The sequence below is a fragment of the Lepidochelys kempii genome, chromosome 1, assembly GCF_965140265.1.
Source record: "Lepidochelys kempii isolate rLepKem1 chromosome 1, rLepKem1.hap2, whole genome shotgun sequence".
In the NCBI taxonomy this organism is placed as follows: Eukaryota; Metazoa; Chordata; order Testudines; family Cheloniidae; genus Lepidochelys; species Lepidochelys kempii.
In genome coordinates this window covers 350447426-350465578 of record NC_133256.1, presented here as the reverse complement: position 1 = coordinate 350465578, position 18153 = coordinate 350447426, and the positions used below count along the sequence as shown (strand labels likewise).

Sequence of the window (18153 nt, the reverse complement as noted above, 5' to 3'; positions counted from 1 at the left end):
GCGTGCCCGGGCCCGGGGGGGGGGGCGGGCAGGGCTGCGCGGGGGGTGCGGGCTCGGGGTGGGGGCGGGCAGGGCTGCGCGGGGGGGGCGTGCCCGGGCTCGGGGGGGTGGGGGCGGGCAGGGCTGGGGGGGGTGCGTGCCCGGGGTGGGGGCGGGCAGGGCTGCGCGGGGGGGGCGTGCCCGGGCTCGGGGGGGTGGGGGCGGGCAGGGCTGGGGGGGGTGCGTGCCCGGGGTGGGGGCGGGCAGGGCTGCGCGGGGGGGGCGTGCCCGGGCCCGGGGGGGTGGGGGCGGGCAGGGCTGCGCGGGGGGGGCGTGCCCGGGCCCGGGGGGGTGGGGGCGGGCAGGGCTGGGGGGGGTGCGTGCCCGGGCCCGGGGGCTGCGCGGGGCGGGGCGGGGCGCGGGCTGAGCCGAGGCGGCGGCGCGGGGCCGGGGCGCTCGGCGGCCAGTCGCCGGCAGCGGCGGGGAGCGAGCGGCGGCGGCGCGGGGGGCGGAGGCTGGGCTGCTCCGCGCCGGCACAGGCCGGGGTCGCTGCGGGCGGAGGGTCCCTGCCGGGGCCCGGCACACGGTGAGCGCGCGCTGGGACCGGGCTCCGCGCGGGGGGGGGGCGATCGCGTGACCCCCCCAGGCCGGGAGGGCGATTCCTCCCCCGCACCTTCGGGGAAAGGGGGCGGCGGGGGCCGGGGGAACCCACAGCCCGTTCTTGGTATTTCCTGCACGTTCAAGACAGTCATTGCAAAGGGGGGGCGTGTGTGAGCGTGAATGGGCACGCGAGTGTGCGTGCACAAGTGTGTGTGTGAGTGCACAAGCAAACGCGTGAGTGAGGCGGTGTGTGCAGGCGATACTAAGAGAGGCTCGAGGGACAGCAGCCGCGGGGGGGGGCGAGAAAACCACCCCCCAGCCACGCTCACGCTCAGTGTCACACACCGCCGCCGACACACGCGGCCAGGCGCGCGCACACACAGCCATGCTCACAACCACGCGCGCTCACACACGGCTGGGGACCTTCTGCACAGAGCCAGCCCGGAGCCTTGGATGGACTCAGAGCCCTGACCTGACCCCCATCCCGGGGTGGGGGCCAGGCCTGCCCCTTTGCCGAGGGATGTGGGTCTGGGCGCTCAGGGTCACCGCCCCCTCCCGTGGTTTTGGAGCTCGCCCACGGCAGCGCTGGGCTGAGCGGGCTCCGGGTTCGCTCCAGCCCTGGGGTCCCCCTGGCGTGACGCAGGGGAGGGGAGCCGGGAACGGGCTGGCCGGGCGCCGCTGTCCACACGCCTCGGGAAAGCGTGTGACTGGGGGGGGGAGTGACACGGGGTGTGGGGGGAGGGGTAACGTGATGCTCTCTGTGTATAAGTGTGTGACACGGGGTGGGTGTGATGCTGTGTGGTGTCACTACCGCTTTGTGACTGGGGGTGTTACGCTGTGTGTGTGTTATGGGGCGGGTGTGACTGGGGGGTGTTACCCTGAGGTGTGTGTGTCACGGGGGTGCGCTGTGGGGGGTTTACGGTGTGTGTGTGTGTGTGTGTTATGGGGCGGGTGTGACTGGGGGGTGTTACGCTGAGGTGTGTGTGTCACGGGGGTGCGCTGTGTGGGGGGTTTACGGGGTGTATGTGTGTTATGGGGTGGGTGTGACTGGGGGGTGTTACGCTGAGGTGTGTGAGTTATGGGGGTGCGCTCCGCGTGTGTGTGTTATGGGGTGGGTGTGACTGGGGGGTGTTACGCTGAGGTGGGGGTGTCACGGGGGTGCGCTGTGGGGGGGTTTACGGTGTGTGTGTGTGTGTTATGGGGTGGGTGTGACTGGGGGGTGTTACGCTGAGGTGTGTGTGTCACGGGGGTGCGCTGTGTGGGGGGGTTACGGGGTGTATGTGTGTTATGGGGCGGGTGTGACTGGGGGGTGTTACGCTGAGGTGGGGGTGTCACGGGGGTGCGCTGTGTGGGGGTTTACGGGGTGTGTGTTATGGGGCAGGTGTGACTGGGGGGTGTTACGCTGAGGTGTGTGAGTTATGGGGGTGCGCTCCGCGTGTGTGTGTTATGGGGCGGGTGTGACTGGGGGGTGTTACGCTGAGGTGGGGGTGTCACGGGGGTGCGCTGTGGGGGGGTTTACGGTGTGTGTGTGTGTGTGTGTGTGTTATGGGGTGGGTGTGACTGGGGGGTGTTATGCTGAGGTGTGTGTGTCACGGGGGTGCGCTGTGTGGGGGGTTTACGGGGTGTATGTGTGTTATGGGGCGGGTGTGACTGGGGGGTGTTACGCTGAGGTGGGGGTGTCACGGGGGTGCGCTGTGTGGGGGTTTACGGGGTGTGTGTTATGGGGCAGGTGTGACTGGGGGGTGTTACGCTGAGGTGTGTGAGTTATGGGGGTGCGCTGTGTGGGGGTTTATGGGGTGTGTGTTATGGGGCAGGTGTGACTGGGGGGTGTTACGCTGAGGTGTGTGAGTTATGGGGGTGCGCTGTGTGGGGGTTTACGGGGTGTGTGTTATGGGGTGGGTGTGACTGGGGGGTGTTACGCTGAGGTGTGTGAGTTATGGGGGTGCGCTGTGTGGGGGTTTATGGGGTGTGTGTTATGGGGCAGGTGTGACTGGGGGTGTTACGCTGAGGTGGGGGTGTCACGGGGGTGCGCTGTGTGGGGGTTTACGGGGTGTGTGTTATGGGGCAGGTGTGACTGGGGGGTGTTACGCTGAGGTGTGTGAGTTATGGGGGTGCGCTGTGTGGGGGTTTACGGGGTGTGTGTTATGGGGTGGGTGTGACTGGGGGGTGTTACGCTGAGGTGTGTGAGTTATGGGGGTGCGCTGTGTGGGGGTTTATGGGGTGTGTGTTATGGGGCAGGTGTGACTGGGGGTGTTACGCTGAGGTGGGGGTGTCACGGGGGTGCGCTGTGTGTGTGGTTTACGGGGTGTGTGCATGTGTATTGTGGGGTGGGTGTGACGGGGGTGTGCGCACGGGGTGAGAGTGCTTGTGTGCCGGCATGTGCAGGTGTGCAGCACGGTGTGGTGTCAGGCGCGGGGTGTGTGTAAATGCCCCCGTCATGGTGGCTCGGTGCCCGGGACACGCAGGGGACCTGCAGGGCAGGGGCCGGCAGAGAGAAGCAGGGGGCCCGGGGCCCGGCTGGAGGGGCCGCGGGCTGGGCCCTGCGCGCTGCGGGGAGCCTGCACGGCTCTTTCGTGGCTTCCTGCCGGGGCGTCGCTGTCCCGACCATGGGCCAGCTGGGCCACCGCGAGGCAGCGATGGTCCCTTGCGGCTCAGGCGGGTGGGGCCAGCCCCCTCCACGGGAGCCCCTGGGTGCCGGGTCCATTTGCTCTCGCGGTCCTGTCCCCCGCCGCTCCCTGGTGTCTGGGTCCCGTCTCTGGCTCTGCTGTGTCCCAGCGTCCCGCTCTCTGGGCTCAGGCATGTGGGGGGGCTTTGAGCCCCCAGGTCCCCCCTGATTTGGGCTGCTGCTGCTGTCTGGTTGTGCAGGGCCGCAGGGGGGTGGCGGCAAGCAGGGATGTGTCTGATTTCTTGCGCCCGGAGGCTGGTCCGTTGAGGCTTTAGGGGCTGCTCCCCGAGCACCGCTGGGCTCGGATTTCCTGCTCCGCTGGTTGGGGTGTGGACGCCGGGTGGAGCATCCTGCGGCTCGGGGCCTGGCTGTTGGAGTGGATGCCAAAGGGCCGTGGCCTAGGGGTGTGGCCCTAACATCTTGCACGTCTGCCCCGATCTCCAGCCCAACACAGAGATAGGGGCCAAAGGCGGGTGTGACGGGCACCTGTGCCCATATCTCCAGGTATGCCCCCCAGCCCCCTGCTGGCTCCTGTGTCTCCCTTGGGCCCCTGTCCTCACCTGGTTTCCCAGCAGCCCCTGGGGTTCTCACCAGAGCATCCGACGCGGCTTCTCGCGGCCCTACAGGCAGCAACTGCCCCCATCCTCGGCATGGAGTTGGCAGGCCAGGGCGCGGGGGCAGCGGGCGGCCCGGGCTGGGCTAGTCTGGGGAGGAGGGAGGGAGGGAGCTAGAGGGTCTGTCTGTGTCCCGCAGCCTCCGTGAGGCGTCTCCCCTGCATGTCACACAGTGGCACCCCCGAACTCGGCCGGTTCCCAGGGCCGAGCCACGGAATCAGGCCCAGGCACTGCCCAGGAAGGAGCAGGCCGCACCAGTTGAGCTCACGGGGAGCCTGGGGTCCCCACAGCAGAGCACGCTTTGTTCCTGGCCTGCTGCTTCTTGTTCCTGGCCCACTGAGGACTCCCCCCCCCCCACGAGGGGTCACTAGCATGCACGCCTGTTGCACGTCTGTCGCACACTCTGTGCACAATGGTGCATCGAGCACGCCGTGTAACCGGCAGCGTGTCACAGGGGACCATCGATCAGGCCTTGGGAGATTTGGCCGCAGCAGGCGGACCCTGCCCCCTGCCTCTGACCTACCACGCCCCAACCAAGCATTCCTTCTGCTCCCCACTGTGTCCCCAGCGTCCTCTCCCCACGGTGCCCTGCCGCAGCTGGGGAGCCGGGCAGCGCGCTGCGGCAAACCCTGGGCTTACAGGGCGCGCCAGGTGCCAGAACCGAGTGGGCTGCTCACGTGTTGCAGGGCAGAGCTGGACCCGACCCGGCTGGGCTGGCAGTATTGCACAAGGCCCCGAAGGACAGTGCCAGCCACAGAGATGTGGACAAGGCCGTGGCCAGTGCGGGCAGGACTGGTGTGCGGGCGTGGCTGCCAGGCCAGTCTCCCAGTCCCTCTGCTCATCTGATGCCACTCACTGGCTGTAGCACAAGGAGGGGCAGGGATGGGGGGAGTCCCATAGGGCAGCCGAGAGGGGCTGGGGCTTGGGAGGAGTCTGTGCAGTACAGGGGGGCTGAGGTTTGGGGGGGGTCCTGAGGGGCACAGGGAATGGCCGGCATTTGGGGGAATTTGTGGGGTATGGGGGGGCTTGGAGCTTGGGGGGGGTCTGTGGAGCACTGGGGGCTGGGTCTCCTCCCGCGCTGTCCAGTGTCCAGACTCCGGTTCCTGCCCGTGGGCTCCTGTCACTCTGCGGCCCTACCCTGACTGCGGGGCAGCGTCTCGCAGGACTGCGTCTGTACCCGCCCCCCCCCCCCGATGGGTTGCAGCCCAGCCTAGTGTCCCAGCGTGCTGTGTGCCCGGTGGGTCCCTGCGGCCGGCCGGGATGGCAGGCTGACCGTCCCCGCTGCGCTGCACCCCGAGTCGCTGCCCGTAGAGGGGTCAGGCTGCGCTGGGCCCTGTCATGTCCCATCTGTCCACGCCGAGGCGCCGGGAGGCAGCTGCCGTCTGACTGCTCGTGATGGGACGCCGCTGAGACAGGGCCTGTCACAAAGATTGGGGCAGCACCCCTGCATGCTGATCCCGTCGGAGCGGAGGGCAGCAGCCTGGGCGCGGTGCCAGGAACGAACATATCCCGCCGTGGGGAGAGGCACCTGCTGACCCCCAGCCTGGAGGGCCCTAGACTTGGGAGAGCGAGGCAAACGGGCACCTCGTGGCTCTGTCTGGGGCAGGCCTGCCCCCCCCCCCCGGCTGGGGTCGCACATCGCGTTGAGGGTTGAGCCCCGGGCACCGTTCTCCCTCTCGCTGCCGCTGTGTCTGGGGAGAGCCTGGCTCGGCTGGGCAGGGTCATGGGGGGGGTCTCTGTGGGCGCCATCGCTCCGCGCAGAGGTCTGGAGCCGCCGGCGGGTGGCTGTTGCTGATTTCTCTTCCTCCGCGCGCCCCCTGGCTGCAGGGTCGCTTGGCCACCGGCTCGAGCACGGCTGGGGCTGGGGGAGGCACCGGCTGTGTTGGCGGGGAGGTCGGTTTCGGGGGACAGACAGCAGCCCCAAGGGGTCTGTGCACCTGGCTCACCCTGCACTGGGTGACACAGGGACCAGAACGTGGAGACCCCAGGACTGCTGGGGCTGCAGCCCCCCTCTGAGTGCTGGTCAAGGTCTGAGTCGCAAGGTCAGCCTTGCTTGCCACCATCCCATTCGCGCTCTGCAGAGGATGCCGGGCTGGAGGAGCCCAGAGGGGCAGGGCTGGGTTCCACCCTGGGCAGTCGGCTCCAGGCAGGGACGGAGGCTTGGCTCCATGGAGTTCCCGTGAGACCCACCAGTGGGGGGTGGGTGCAGGGGGAGGGCGTCCACTGCAAGCAGGAGGCTAAGAGGGCTGGGTGAATGTGAGGCAGACACGCGTGTGCATACACCATGTACCCACCCAGACACGCCCACCGTGTGCACGCATCCACCCAGACACGCCCACCACACACACACACACCCACAGACACACCCACCGTGTGCACACACCCACAGACACACCCACCACACACACTCACACCCACAGACACACCCACTGTGTGCACACACACACACGCATGCACATGTAAGGAGACTGTTGCCCCCTTACTAACATTCAGTGGGGGTGTTTTGGTTGGCTAGCTCCCAGTACTCAAAGGGGAAGGGTCTATGGGAAATCAGGACCCTGAGACTGATAGACCCCAGGAACAATGGGGAGAGGCTCCAGGTCAGCCTGAATGACAGGATGTGACGAAGTGGGACTGTTCTTAATGTTTTCTCTGAATATTGTGGGGGTGCCTCAGTTTCCCCTAGGCAGTTCTTAAGTATCTAGGGGGTGGGGTAAGGGTGTATGATCACTGCAGAGCCCTAGAGGGCAGGTGTGTGCAGGTGTCTGGACGCAGAGAATGGCCGACACCCTGTTTCCTGGCAACTGATGGCCTCGACCCTTCCCCCCTCCAAGACAAGAGCTAAAGGGTTGGAGAACAAAGGAATCTGGTGACCTCCTGGCCGGGGAAAGGGACAAAGCCCAGAGGGGGAGGGGCTGGAGGGAGTTTCAGTTTGGGGCTGGCTAGGACATGGAGTGAAGTGCAGATGGGGTTGTCTGGCTCACTGACCCCCAAAATGGACCCAGCTGAGGGGTCCTGTTCTCTGCACCTGCAAGCTCTGTGTTAGACCATGTTCCTGTCGCCTAATAAACCTTCTGTTTTACTGGCTGGCTGAGAGTCACGTCTGACTGCGAAGTTGGGGTGCAGGACCCTCTGGCTTCCCCAGGACCCTGCCTGGGCGGACTCACTGTGGGAAGCGCACGGAGGGGCAGAGGATGCTGAATGCTCCGAGGTCAGACCCAGGAAGGTGGAAGCTGTGTGAGCTGTGTGTCCTGCAGACAGGCTGCTCACAGAAAGGAGACTTCCCCAGAGTCCTGACTGGCTTCATGGGGAGCAGTTCCAGAGCATCGCCTGGGGACTCCGTGACTCAGGGCGGGCAGGCTAATCAGGGAGTCAGGAGCCCAGGGAGGTCCCCTCCTCCGTGTGAGCTGGAATTGCCTGAGTCAGATAGAGTGGGGCCAAGCTAAGGAGAAAGCAGGGGCCCGAGCTGAGCTGGGGAGCAGAGCTGCAGCCCCAAAGCCAGAGGCACGGCCCAGAGAGAGCAGACCTGTCCTGGGAGCGGAGCTGTAGCCCCAGAGCCAGAGGGGCCAGCGAAGCAGCCCAGGGAGCTGGAGGCAGAGCAGCAGCCGTGCTGAGGCAGAGTCGTGGGGCTGGGGCTGGAGCTGTCCGGAGCTGGGTGCGGTGAGCAGCTGGGAAGGGCGAGGGGGACCCTGGGCAGCGGGCCCCGCACAGGGAGACGCCTCAGCCAAGGGGCTCTGCAGGCCAGGCTTGGATCGTAACCCCGACAGGGTGGGGGCGACACTGGGCAGAAGGGTCCTGCCACCTAGAGCCTGAGAGCGTGCGGCCACCACCAGAGCGAGTGTCCGACCCACAGCATCCCTGCAGCACGGCCAGGGCCGGAGCAGGGGGCCTGGGACTTACCAGGAGCAGACTGTGAACGGCCCTGACGTTCCAGAGACACTGTTTGTGATGTTCCCTGCCACAGAGCGGGCTGATGTGTTTCCTTTAACCTTTCCCATTTTCCCTTACTCTTTTTAAAATTAATTGTTGATTAAATAACTTGCATTTGCTTCAAATTGTATGTAATGGTCAGTGGGTCAGAGAAGTGCCCAGTGCAGAGAGAATACCCCGGAGTGGGGACATCCTAGCCCCTCTCCTAGGTGACCGCAGCAGGGTTGGGGGTCGAGCCCCCCAGGAATCCTGGCCCCAGCCTTGGTGGGGTTACAAGGACTCTGCCAGACAGGAGAGTGGAAGGGGAGTCCTCCAGGGCAGGGAGGCCACTGGGTAAAGGAAGTGGGAGCGAGGACTCAGGTCCTTTCGCTAGCCCACTTCACTGGGGTAGGTCAGAAGCCAGGAAAGTTCCCCACAAGAGCGGGACTATTCCCCCGCTTACATAACTGGTGTCACGAACAGGATCCTTTCCACAGGGTCCACCCCACTGGTTCACTGGTTGAGTTCTGACAGCGCTGTCCGGGCCTGGTCCAGACCCGACCATGGCTGAAATTGAAGAACGACGGGCCCAGTTTGCTGAACTTCAGCGCGGATTGTCAGACCAAGCTGAGGCTTTACAAGAAGCTAGAACAGAGAGACACCTTATCACTGGCGAAGGGGTTAATAGACCGACAGATAGCAGGAGCTAACAAACCCCCTACAGGCACACAGCGTGAGCCGGCTGTGCTCAGAGGTGCAGAGATCGTGCTGGGCTGGGCTTGGTTTCGACCCCTCTCTGTCTGCTGAGGTGACCTGTCACATCCCCCTGCATCAAGAGTGAGTTCAGGGCGCCCTGAGGGGGAGTCGCTGTTCTAGGCCTTGTCACAAACTTGTCAACACACTTGGATCCGGACTTGCAGCTTCCCTGCTATTCCTGTCCCTCCCCACAGCGCTCCACTACCCCCAATCCCCATCAACACCCCCGCCCCCCAGCTATCAAAGGCCTGAGCTCCCCACCCAGCTCTGCCAGAGCCCCTCACCCCCTACCTGCAGCCCCCTGCACCCTGTCACGGAGTCCCCGGGCGATGCTCTGGAACTGCTCCCCATGAAGCCAGGCAGGACTCTGGGGCAGTCGCCTTCCTGTGAGCAGCCTGTCTGCAGGACACACAGCTCACCCGGCTTCCCCCTTCCTGGGTCTGACCTCGGAGCATTCAGCATCCTCTGCCCCTCCGTGCGCTTCCCACAGCGAGTTGTGCTTGGAGACAGGGAAGCTCCATCCATAGGCAAGTCAATACCCCTGACGGACACAGGCACGTTTCCTTCACTGTCCCACTTCTCCACCCAGCTAACAGGTAAGGTCCAGGGACACTCATCTTCCACTCTCCTCGCCTTCCCACCCTGCTGACTGGACACAGCCATCAGCTCACAAGGCTGCCTAGGCTCATCCAGACTTTCCTTACCCAGCACCTTGCCACTCCCCACAGATCCCCTGCCCTGCCTGTGTCTGCCCCCACTCAGCTGGGGTCTCAGCTCCCACTGTGCTCAGCACTGCCCTTGCTGTCCCAGTGGGGTAGGCAGCAAGCTCCCTGCTTTCCTCACTGCATCAGAGCCAGCGTGAGCCCCCTCTCCGGTGTGCAAGGGGGGCGGGGAGCCCCAGGGGTCTGGTCACAGGCAGGCAGGTAGCCTGAGCCCAGCAGCTCCTCCCTGCTGCCAGCCAGGTCATCTGCATTTTCACTGACTATTTCCCTCTCCACCGATTGGTTCCCTGGATTCAGATTCAAACCCGGAGCAGGGCCTGGATCCTGTCCCACAGAGAGACAGTCACCCCACAACACAGTCTCGCAGCTGGTATCCTGGAGCACCCCAACAGCCAGCCAGCCCCACTCCCACACTGGGTCTCTCCCTCACTGGGGCTGGGCTCCACACCCCCAGCTCCTGCTGTTCCATGGAGAGCCTCGCAATGTCTGGTCTCCCATAAACCCCAGTTCCCCGAGGCAGGGCATTTGTGAGACTCTCGGCTCCCAGTCTGGGAGATAAGCTGGAAAATGGGACCCCAGTCCCAGCATTTCAGGGTCTGGGGCAAAGGGGAGACTCAGCGTTGCCCCTGGTTTCTGGGCATGGGGAGCTGGCAAGGCAGAGATTCATTACAGTCAACCTTGGAATTTAGGGCTTGAACCTGGGGGACTGGCAGATGCCCTGGAAATCAGGGCATGTCCAGAGTTGCTCAGAGCTGCTGCAGTGCAACAAGCTCAGGGGGTTCTTCATCCCAGCACCCCCCTCTCTGGAGACCTGCAAGGGGCTGGGGGGAGCCCAGGAGTCAGTGTCCAGCGCCTGGCACATGGGACTGCTGGGATAATCCCCACGCCCCCAGTGCCAGGGTAGGTGCACTACCAGGGGCTGGCCTTTGATGGGCTTCCGTGCAACGAAATGGGCTGGCATGCGTGTGGGTGTGCACACATGCCCACACGCCCACCCTGCTGCCCTCAGCTGGGTGGAACAGCCCCAGAGCTGTTCAGGGCTGCCCCCGCCTGCTGCTAGGGAAAATGGGACACTGCACGGGGCCAGCCTGTGCCCCCCTGTGCGAGCCCAACCTCCCTGCTGCCTGCCTGCACCCGGGGCCAGCCTGACGCCCCCTCTACACCCCCCCACTGGCCGCGCATGGCTGTCCTAGGCCAAGCCACTCTCCTTAGCCCTCCCTTCCATGCAGGGCAGATGTTGCTACTTGCCCCCCTCCCCGGCACGTTCCCGTGAGGGTTTTTTGGCAAAACTGATGATCAGCTGGCAAGAGAAAACGGGACAAATGCCCAGCTTTGCCAAAAAAACGTCGGGACGCCCTGGACAGGGCTTAGAAAAGGGACTATCCCAGCCAAAACGGTGCGTATGGTCACCCTACCCGCTGCGCTTTGCACCCGTTCACAGGAGCCAGCCCCCTTCTCTGGTGAAGCAGCTGCTGTCACTCCCTGGCCCTGCACCCAGCGCCAGGGGCTGGTTGCCTGGTGGCCAGGCTCTGTTGCCCGCCCGGGGCTGTGGGCACAGGTGCTTCGGGGAACAGCAGTGGGCTGTCATGTGTGTGGGGGTCACAGACCTGCAGGGCAGGGAGGCTGCATTCCTGGATGCTGTTCCCCATGCTGTCTGTGGGGAGGTCCAGGCCATGGGGCAGGATCGGGGAAAGGAGGCAGGCGGGTTCCCTGCTGCTGGAAGGGTCTCTCTGCTGCTGCAGTGACCGAGACAGGGGGAAGGGGGGGTCACGCTGGCCCCCTGCGGGGCCTTGGCTTCCCCTTAGCTCCTGCCCTGGGTGAGCTCATGTGACAGCCGCTGTCCCCTCCCCAGGGACTCAGGAATGGCCCAGCTCTTGCCAGCCTTCCCCTCGGGCACCGCAGCCCTGCTGCAGAGACCGGGCACCGCCTCGGGGCAGGAAGGGCGGCAGCTGCAGTGATTGGGGGCAGGGAATGCTGTGGGCATGGGCTGTGTGCCGTGGGGTAGCCCTGCCAATCCCCGGATCGAGAGAGACAAGGTGGGGGAGGTGATGGCTAATGAGCGAGAGGAGGCTGGGAGCTGCACAGAGCTGCCCTTCGGGTCTGGGCTCTTCTCAGCAGAAGGGGTGAGCACTTCCCCAGGGCGCTGCTCTCTGCGGCCACGCACACGGGCGGACAGGGGCACACACGGATGGACACACACTCTGGGAAGGACTCTGTCATCATCTGTCTCTAGCTGCGAAATGGAGCGGCTCTGGTTTGGGTGCCTGGCAGCAGCCCAGCTCCCCACAGGCTTGGAGCCACTAGGCAGAGCTGGGTGAATGCCAGGCTCAGGGTGGCATGATGATGGGCAGCACTTGCGGAGCTGCTAAGGAGTTGGTGGAGGGGTGCAGGAGGCAGATCCTGGGGTTAGACAGAGGGGCGGGGGATAGGCTGGAGGCCTGGAGCTGCGGGCTAGTGACACTTGCAGCTGTATTTCTGTTGAAAGCTGAATTTTTTATGTTCTGTAACATCCGCCTGTGTCCTCTGATCAGCCTGAAAATCGGCGGAGCAGCTCAGGGGCTGCCGGGGAGCTTGTGGTGAAAAATTGGGGTCGTTTGGTCAAGGAATTCCTAAGATGCAGCTCCCATGAGTGAAAATCTCCAACTTGACTATAATGCTTTGTTCGTAGATTCATAGCGGTTAAGGCCAGAAGGGAGCTGTCACAGAGTCCCCGGGCAATGCTCTGGAGCTGCTCCCCACGAAGCCAGGCAGGACTCTGGGGCAGTCTCCTTTCTGGGAGCAGCCTGTCTGCGGACACACAGCTCACACAGCTTCCCCCTTCCTGGGTGTGACCTCGGAGCCTTCAGCATCCTCTGCCCCTCCGTGCGCTTCATAGAATCATAGAATATCAGGGTTGGAAGGGACCCCAGAAGGTCATCTAGTCCAACCCCCTGCTCGAAGAAGGACCAATTCCCAGTTAAATCATCCCAGCCAGGGCTTTGTCAAGCCTGACCTTAAAAACCTCTAAGGAAGGAGATTCTACCACCTCCCTAGGTAACGCATTCCAGTGTTTCACCACCCTCTTAGTGAAAAAGTTTTTCCTAATATCCAACCTAAACCTCCCCCACTGCAACTTGATTCTATGATTCTATGAGATGGTCGAGTTCAGGAAGAAAGGAGAGCAGCAGAATATGGACCCTGGACTTCAGAAAAGCAGACACTGACTCCCTCAGGGAACTGATCGTCAGGATCCCCTGGGAGAATAACATGACGGGGAAAGGAGTCCAGGAGAGCTGGCTGTATTTTAAAGAATCCTTATTGAGGTTGCAGGAGAGTCTCTGCCCTCCACGACACAGCCCCCCATGCTGTGGGTGTGGCTGGCAGCCCTGGGTCCTAGATGTATGAGTTTGCATTTGGCTGTATTAAAACCCATTTTGTTTGAATGGGGCCAGCCTATCAAGTGATCCAGACTACTCTGTGTGACTGCCCTGGCCTTCTCATTTACACTCCGTGAATGTCTGGGCTGTCTGCACTTTGTATCAGCAGCGATTCTGTATTTCCTGCCAGATCTCCAATGCAGGTGTTGACCAGTGCCAGAAACACCCCCATTCGCTGGCGAGTCTCCTTTGACAACCACTTTCTGAGATCTGTCAGTTAGCCAGGTCTTCATCCCTTTCACATGCGCTCTGTCGATCCTGTGCCATGCTCATGGTGTGATCAGAATGCTGTGTCGTGCTCACCCACACCTCGGTGTGCATTACAGCTACACAGCGCCTTTATCGACCAGACTGGTCAGCTCATCAAAGAATGAGATCAGGTTTGTTTGACAAGACCTGTTTTCCGTAACACTCTGCTGAATGGCAGTAAATAGGTTAAGAACATAAGAACGTAGGAACAGCCAAGCTGGGGCAGAGCAATGGTCCACCTAGCCCAGCATCCTGTCTTCTGACAGCAGCCAGGGCCAGGTGCCCCAGAGGGAATGAATGGAACAGGCAAAGTGTTCCTGTTTTTATTCTTTAGTAATTGAATCCTGTATCTGGTTTCCAGGATTTTGCCTGGGATTGCTCGTACTGCCCGTCTGGGTACATCTGCAGGGCCATAAAACCCCTGCGGGCGGCTGGCTGGTGCCCGCTGACTCAGGCTTGGGCTCTTCAACTGCAGTGTAGACATTTCGGCTCAGGCTGCAGCCTGGGATCTAGGACCCTGCGCGGTGGGAGGGTCCCAGAGCTCAGGCTGCCACGCAAGCCCAAAAGTCAGCAGTGCAGTGGAACATCCCCGCAGCCCGAGGCCCACGAGCCCAAGTCTGCGGGCACGGGCCCGCCGCGGCAGTTTTACTGCAGTGTAGACGTACCCCTAGTTACCCGTTGCTGTTTCTGGCTATTGGCCCTGTATTCGCACACTTTGTTTTGTGGCTGTTCGCCAGGGTTACGAGACGCATTGAAAGTGAACAGCAGCACAGCATGTGACTCTGGGCAGGGTCCCCGTGAAACGTGTCCCCCAGCTTCTTGTGTCGAGCCAGAGCGAGGGATGTGTTTCCGGAGGGAGGGAGGGAGGGCTGGAAAGCTGGGAGCACCCGGGACCTGCTGTCTCTCTGGGGGCTGGGAATACCATTGTGTAGCTGCCGTGTTTGTGCCACCCAGTAGGTCACAGACACACACCACTCCTGGCCGCGGCTCTGCTGCGCAGGTGGCCTCAGACCTGGGGAGGGACGGCCGGGGGCAGTGCCGAGAGCGGGGGCTGGTCAGTAAATGGGTGGGGGCAGGCGAGAGAGGGTTAACCTTGCCTGGATTCCCACCCCTGTGTATGGTGGGCACACAGCCGATGTTTGAATGGCTTGGCCCAGAGCCCACCACGGCCCATTGCCTCCCTTTAACAGTGGCCAGCACCCGCTGCTCCAGAGGATAGGGCAGGAATTCCCCGCCCCCCCAAGCAATGGTGGGATGATCTACCCCAGGGCAGGCTCCTCTTGAGCACTGGGCTTCTGCCGGGGGCAGGCAGGCTCTCACCCTCCCTCCCCTGCATGGGGCGCTGGGGTTTTCAGTGCTGTCTATAGGGGTGCCTCGGGATGGCCTTGTTCTTCAGATCGACACCCAGGCCTCTGTCAGTCCTGCCGAGCATCAGCCTCAGGGAGATCTTGTGGCAGGGAGTCCCGCAGGTCAATCATGGGTTGGGTGGAAGAACATTTCCTTATCTCAATGGGCAGTGGGGTGGGAACACAGGGGGTCCATGGTCTGGCCATCTGCCCATGGGGGGTGGATGCTTTGGGCCCAGGGTCGGGCCAGCTGCAGTGGGGTGGGGATGCGCTGGGCCTGGGGTCGGGCCGGCTGCCGTGGAGTGATGCCCGTCTGGGGTCCCTTGGTCCAGGCTCTCTGGCCTTTCCTGGTGTGACACTAACGCTCGACCTGCCACCTCTCCCCAGGCCTGTTCTGACGTCCTTCCTGCTGACGCTCGCTGACGCCGGGGCCATGTGGGCCCTGCTGCCGCTCCTGTGCCTGATGCCACCGGGCTCCTCGGCCACGGGGGCCCTGGCTGAGATGCGACAGACCGGAGCCAGTGCCAGGGCCCAGCCCCCCTCTGCCGCCCAGGGAGCCTTGCCGAAAACCCCTCTGATGGCGTCGGAGCTGCCGGCCAGGGGCACGGACCCCGCGCTCTCCCTCAACCTGGGCCTGAACTTCAAGATCAAGGTGTGGAGCCAGGGCAGCTTCCGGCTGGCAGATCCCAGCGCCGAGCCAGCCCTCGCAGACCTTCTGCCGGCCGACACGGCGGACCCGATCTCCTCCGCCAGTTTCCTGCCGCCGGCGAACCGCTTCCTGGCCGAGCTGCCGCCCGGCGAAGCCCTGTCCGGCTCCTCCTCCACGCCCGGCTCGGGGTGGCTCATGACCGGCTCCGCAGACGAGCCGTCGCCAGATGCTTCCCACAGCCCCGGGAGCTGGGGCGAGACCGCTGGAGACTGGGATGGCTCCCCGGTTCCCCAGTTCCGCAGCAGCCCCGGGGGGCGCCCGCCGAGCACCACCCCCTTCGAGTCGGAGTTCCTGGAGCCAGTGCCCACGGCCCGGCTCTCCTTGTTCCGGCCTGTGCTGGGCTCCCAGCCCGATGTGATGCTGCCAGCTGCCAGCCAGCCCACCCCTGCCAGCTCCCGCCGAGGGCGCAGCAAGGGGCTGGAGTTCAAGATCAACATTGACCTGACAGCTGGGCTGGACCGGGAGGTGGGCGCGCCCCCCACCCACGTCCTGCCTGCCAGGGGGGGCAAGGGCCAGGGCACCAGGTGGAAGTACCCGCTGCTCCCCAGCCTGAAAGCAGGGATCTCGGAGATCGCCAGCAAGCTGGGCACCTCCAGTGAGTACGGGGAGGGGCTTGTCTGCCTGCTCTGCTCCCCACGCGGCCCTGGCCTCCCGGCCACCCTAGATGTGTGCTCGCACAAGGAGCCCGGGGCACAGTGCTCGCTCCACACAGATTAATGTACCGGCAGTGTCGGGCCATTGTGATCATCTAGTCCGGCCTCCCGGGCACCGCGGGGCAGTGACCCACCCCGACACCTTTTCTGGAGCGGAGCTTTGGGCAAACCATCGCACCTGGCTTTTAAACCGAGCTGTGGGTGAGGGTCTGCATGTCTGCGAGATTGTGTGTGTGCGTCTGTGAGATTGTGCCATGTGTGCATCGAGGGTGCATGTGAGCTGTGGGGGGGGGTCTGCGTGTGTGCGAGGTTGTGCCATGTGTGCATCGAGGGGGTGCATGTGAGCTGTGGGGGGGGGTCTGCGTGTGTGCGAGGTTGTGCCATGTGTGCATCGAGGGGGTGCATGTGAGCTGTGTGGGGGTCTGCGTGTGTGCGAGGTTGTGCTGTGTGTGCATCGAGGGGGTGCATGTGAGCTGTGGGGGGGGGTCTGCGTGTGTGCGAGGTTGTGCTGTGTGTGCATCGGGGGGGTGCATGTGAGCTGTGGGGGGGTCTGCGTGTGTGCGAGGTTGTGCTGTGTGTGCATCGGGGGGGTGCATGTGAGCTGTGGGGGGGGGTCTGCGTGTGTGCGAGGTTGTGCTGTGTGTGCATCGGGGGTGCATGTGAGCTGTGGGGGGGGGTCTGCGTGTGTGCGAGGTTGTGCTGGGTTTGTATCCGGAGGGGTGTGTGTGTGTTGTGTGGAGTGCGTACACGTGTGTGCACAGATATGATCCGTGCTTCTCATGGGGGAACCGGCTGCAGCCGGCCCTTCCTCTGGGGGGCCAAGCGCAGAAGCCCCTGCCCTGGGGAGGGATTTCATTCCATCTCTGTGGTGCGGAAGGGGCTGGATTAGCACCTGGGGGACTGACCCCAGAGCAGGCCCCCGTGGCCCTGTCTGCGGACAGGGCAGCTCGTCCCCCACGGCCCGTCCAGCCCTCGAAGGAGCCCGTGACACCACTCATGGGGAGGTTGCAGTGCAGATGCCTGCCCCAGACCCATCTCAAGAAGGGCAACCCCCCCGGACAGCACACACTGAGCCCCCCTGCTGCATGGCCACTAGCAGCCCCTGCCCAGAGTCAGGGGCCTGGGCGCGAGTAAGGCTGCCAACTTTCTAATCGCACCAAACGGAACATCCTAGCCCCGCCCCTTCCCTGAGGCCCCGCCCCTTCCCTGAGGCCCCGCCCCCACTCACTACATTCCCCCTCCCTCAGTGGCTTGCTCTCCCCCACCCTCACTCACTTTCACTGGACTGGGGTGCAGGAGGGGGTGAAGGCTCTAAATGGGGGTGCGGACTCTGGGGTGGGGCCAGAAATGAGGGGTTCAGGGTGCGGGAGGGGGCTCCGGGCTGGGGCAGGGAGTTGGGGTGTGGGAGGGGGTGAGGGCTCTGGCTGGGGGTGTGGGCTCTAGGTGGGGCTGGGGATGAGGGGTTTGGGATACAGGAGGGGACTCCAGGCTGGGGAGGGGGGCTGAGGGATTTGGAGTGTGGGAGTGGGCTGCGGGTTGAGGCAGGGGTTTGGGGTGCAGGATGGGGTGAGGGCTCTGGGGTGGGGCCAGGGATGAGGGGTTTAGGGTGTGGAAGGGGCCTCTGGGCTGGAGCGGGGTTTGGGGTGCAGGGGGTGAGGGCTCTGGGCTGGGGATGTGGGCGGTGGGGTGCAGGAGGGGCTCCAGGTTTGGGGATTGGGGTGCAGGGGGGTTGAGGGCTCTGGGTGGGGGTGCGGGTTCTGGGGTGGGGTGGGGATGAAGGGTTTGGAGTGCAGTGGGGGGGTCTCAGGGCTGGGGCAGGAGGTTGGGGCTTGGAGCTGGGGCGGGGGCTTACCTCGGGCAGCTCCCGGTCAGCAGTGCAGAGGGGCTAAGGCAGGCTGCCTGCCTGTCTGTCCTGGCTCCGGGCTGCACCCCGGAAGCAGCCAGCAGGTCCAGCTCCTGACCTAGGCCTGGGGGGCAGGAGGCTCCGCGGCCCGCAGGCACCGCCCCCGGCCAATGGGAGTGCAGAACTGGTGGTTGGGGCGGGGCAGCACGCGGAGGAGCCCTGTGGCCTCCCCGCCTAGGAGCCGGACCTGCTGCTGGCCATTTCCGGGGCTCAGCGCGGTGCCAGGACAGGTAGGGACTAGCCTGCTTTAGTGTCACAGCACTGCCGACCGGACCTTTAGTGGCCTGGTCGGCAGTGCTGACTGGAGCCGCCAGGGTCCCTTTTCGACCAAGTGTTCCAGTCGAAAACCGGAGGGCTGGGGTGGGGGTTGGGCCTGTGTGTGTATGGGGGGACTGGGGCCATTTTCGTCCTTTCCCTGCTGCACGGCCCCATCCCGGAGAAGTGAGCAAGTGAGAGATGCCATGGGCAGGGCCAGGCAGGACCCCCTCTGGGGCTCCTGGAGATCTCAGTGCCTGGCCTCTCTGCAGGGGGCACCGTGTGGGGGGGAGGTCTGTGGGCCGTAGCCCCTCTCCCAGACATTGGTCACATACGTCTGGGCTGAATTAGAGCCAGGCCTGGCTGCAACAGACCCC

At 64.2% G+C, this 18153-nt stretch overlaps 1 protein-coding gene across 2 annotated transcripts in view; it reads left to right on the top strand.

Annotated features, from left to right (window-relative positions):
- The first annotated feature begins 393 nt into the window (after positions 1 to 393).
- PRRT4 (proline rich transmembrane protein 4) overlaps positions 394 to 18153 on the top strand; it is a 29794-nt gene continuing 12034 nt past the window's right edge. The window contains exons 1-2 of one of the 2 annotated variants that reach the window (XM_073332353.1): positions 394 to 565; positions 14644 to 15560. In XM_073332353.1, coding sequence (XP_073188454.1) covers positions 14690 to 15560 — 871 coding nt within the window. In that variant the 5' untranslated portion in view covers positions 394 to 565; positions 14644 to 14689. Of the gene's footprint in view, positions 566 to 8433; positions 8605 to 14643; positions 15561 to 18153 lie in introns of those variants that run through there. The other variant, XM_073332362.1, reaches the window with a different exon arrangement.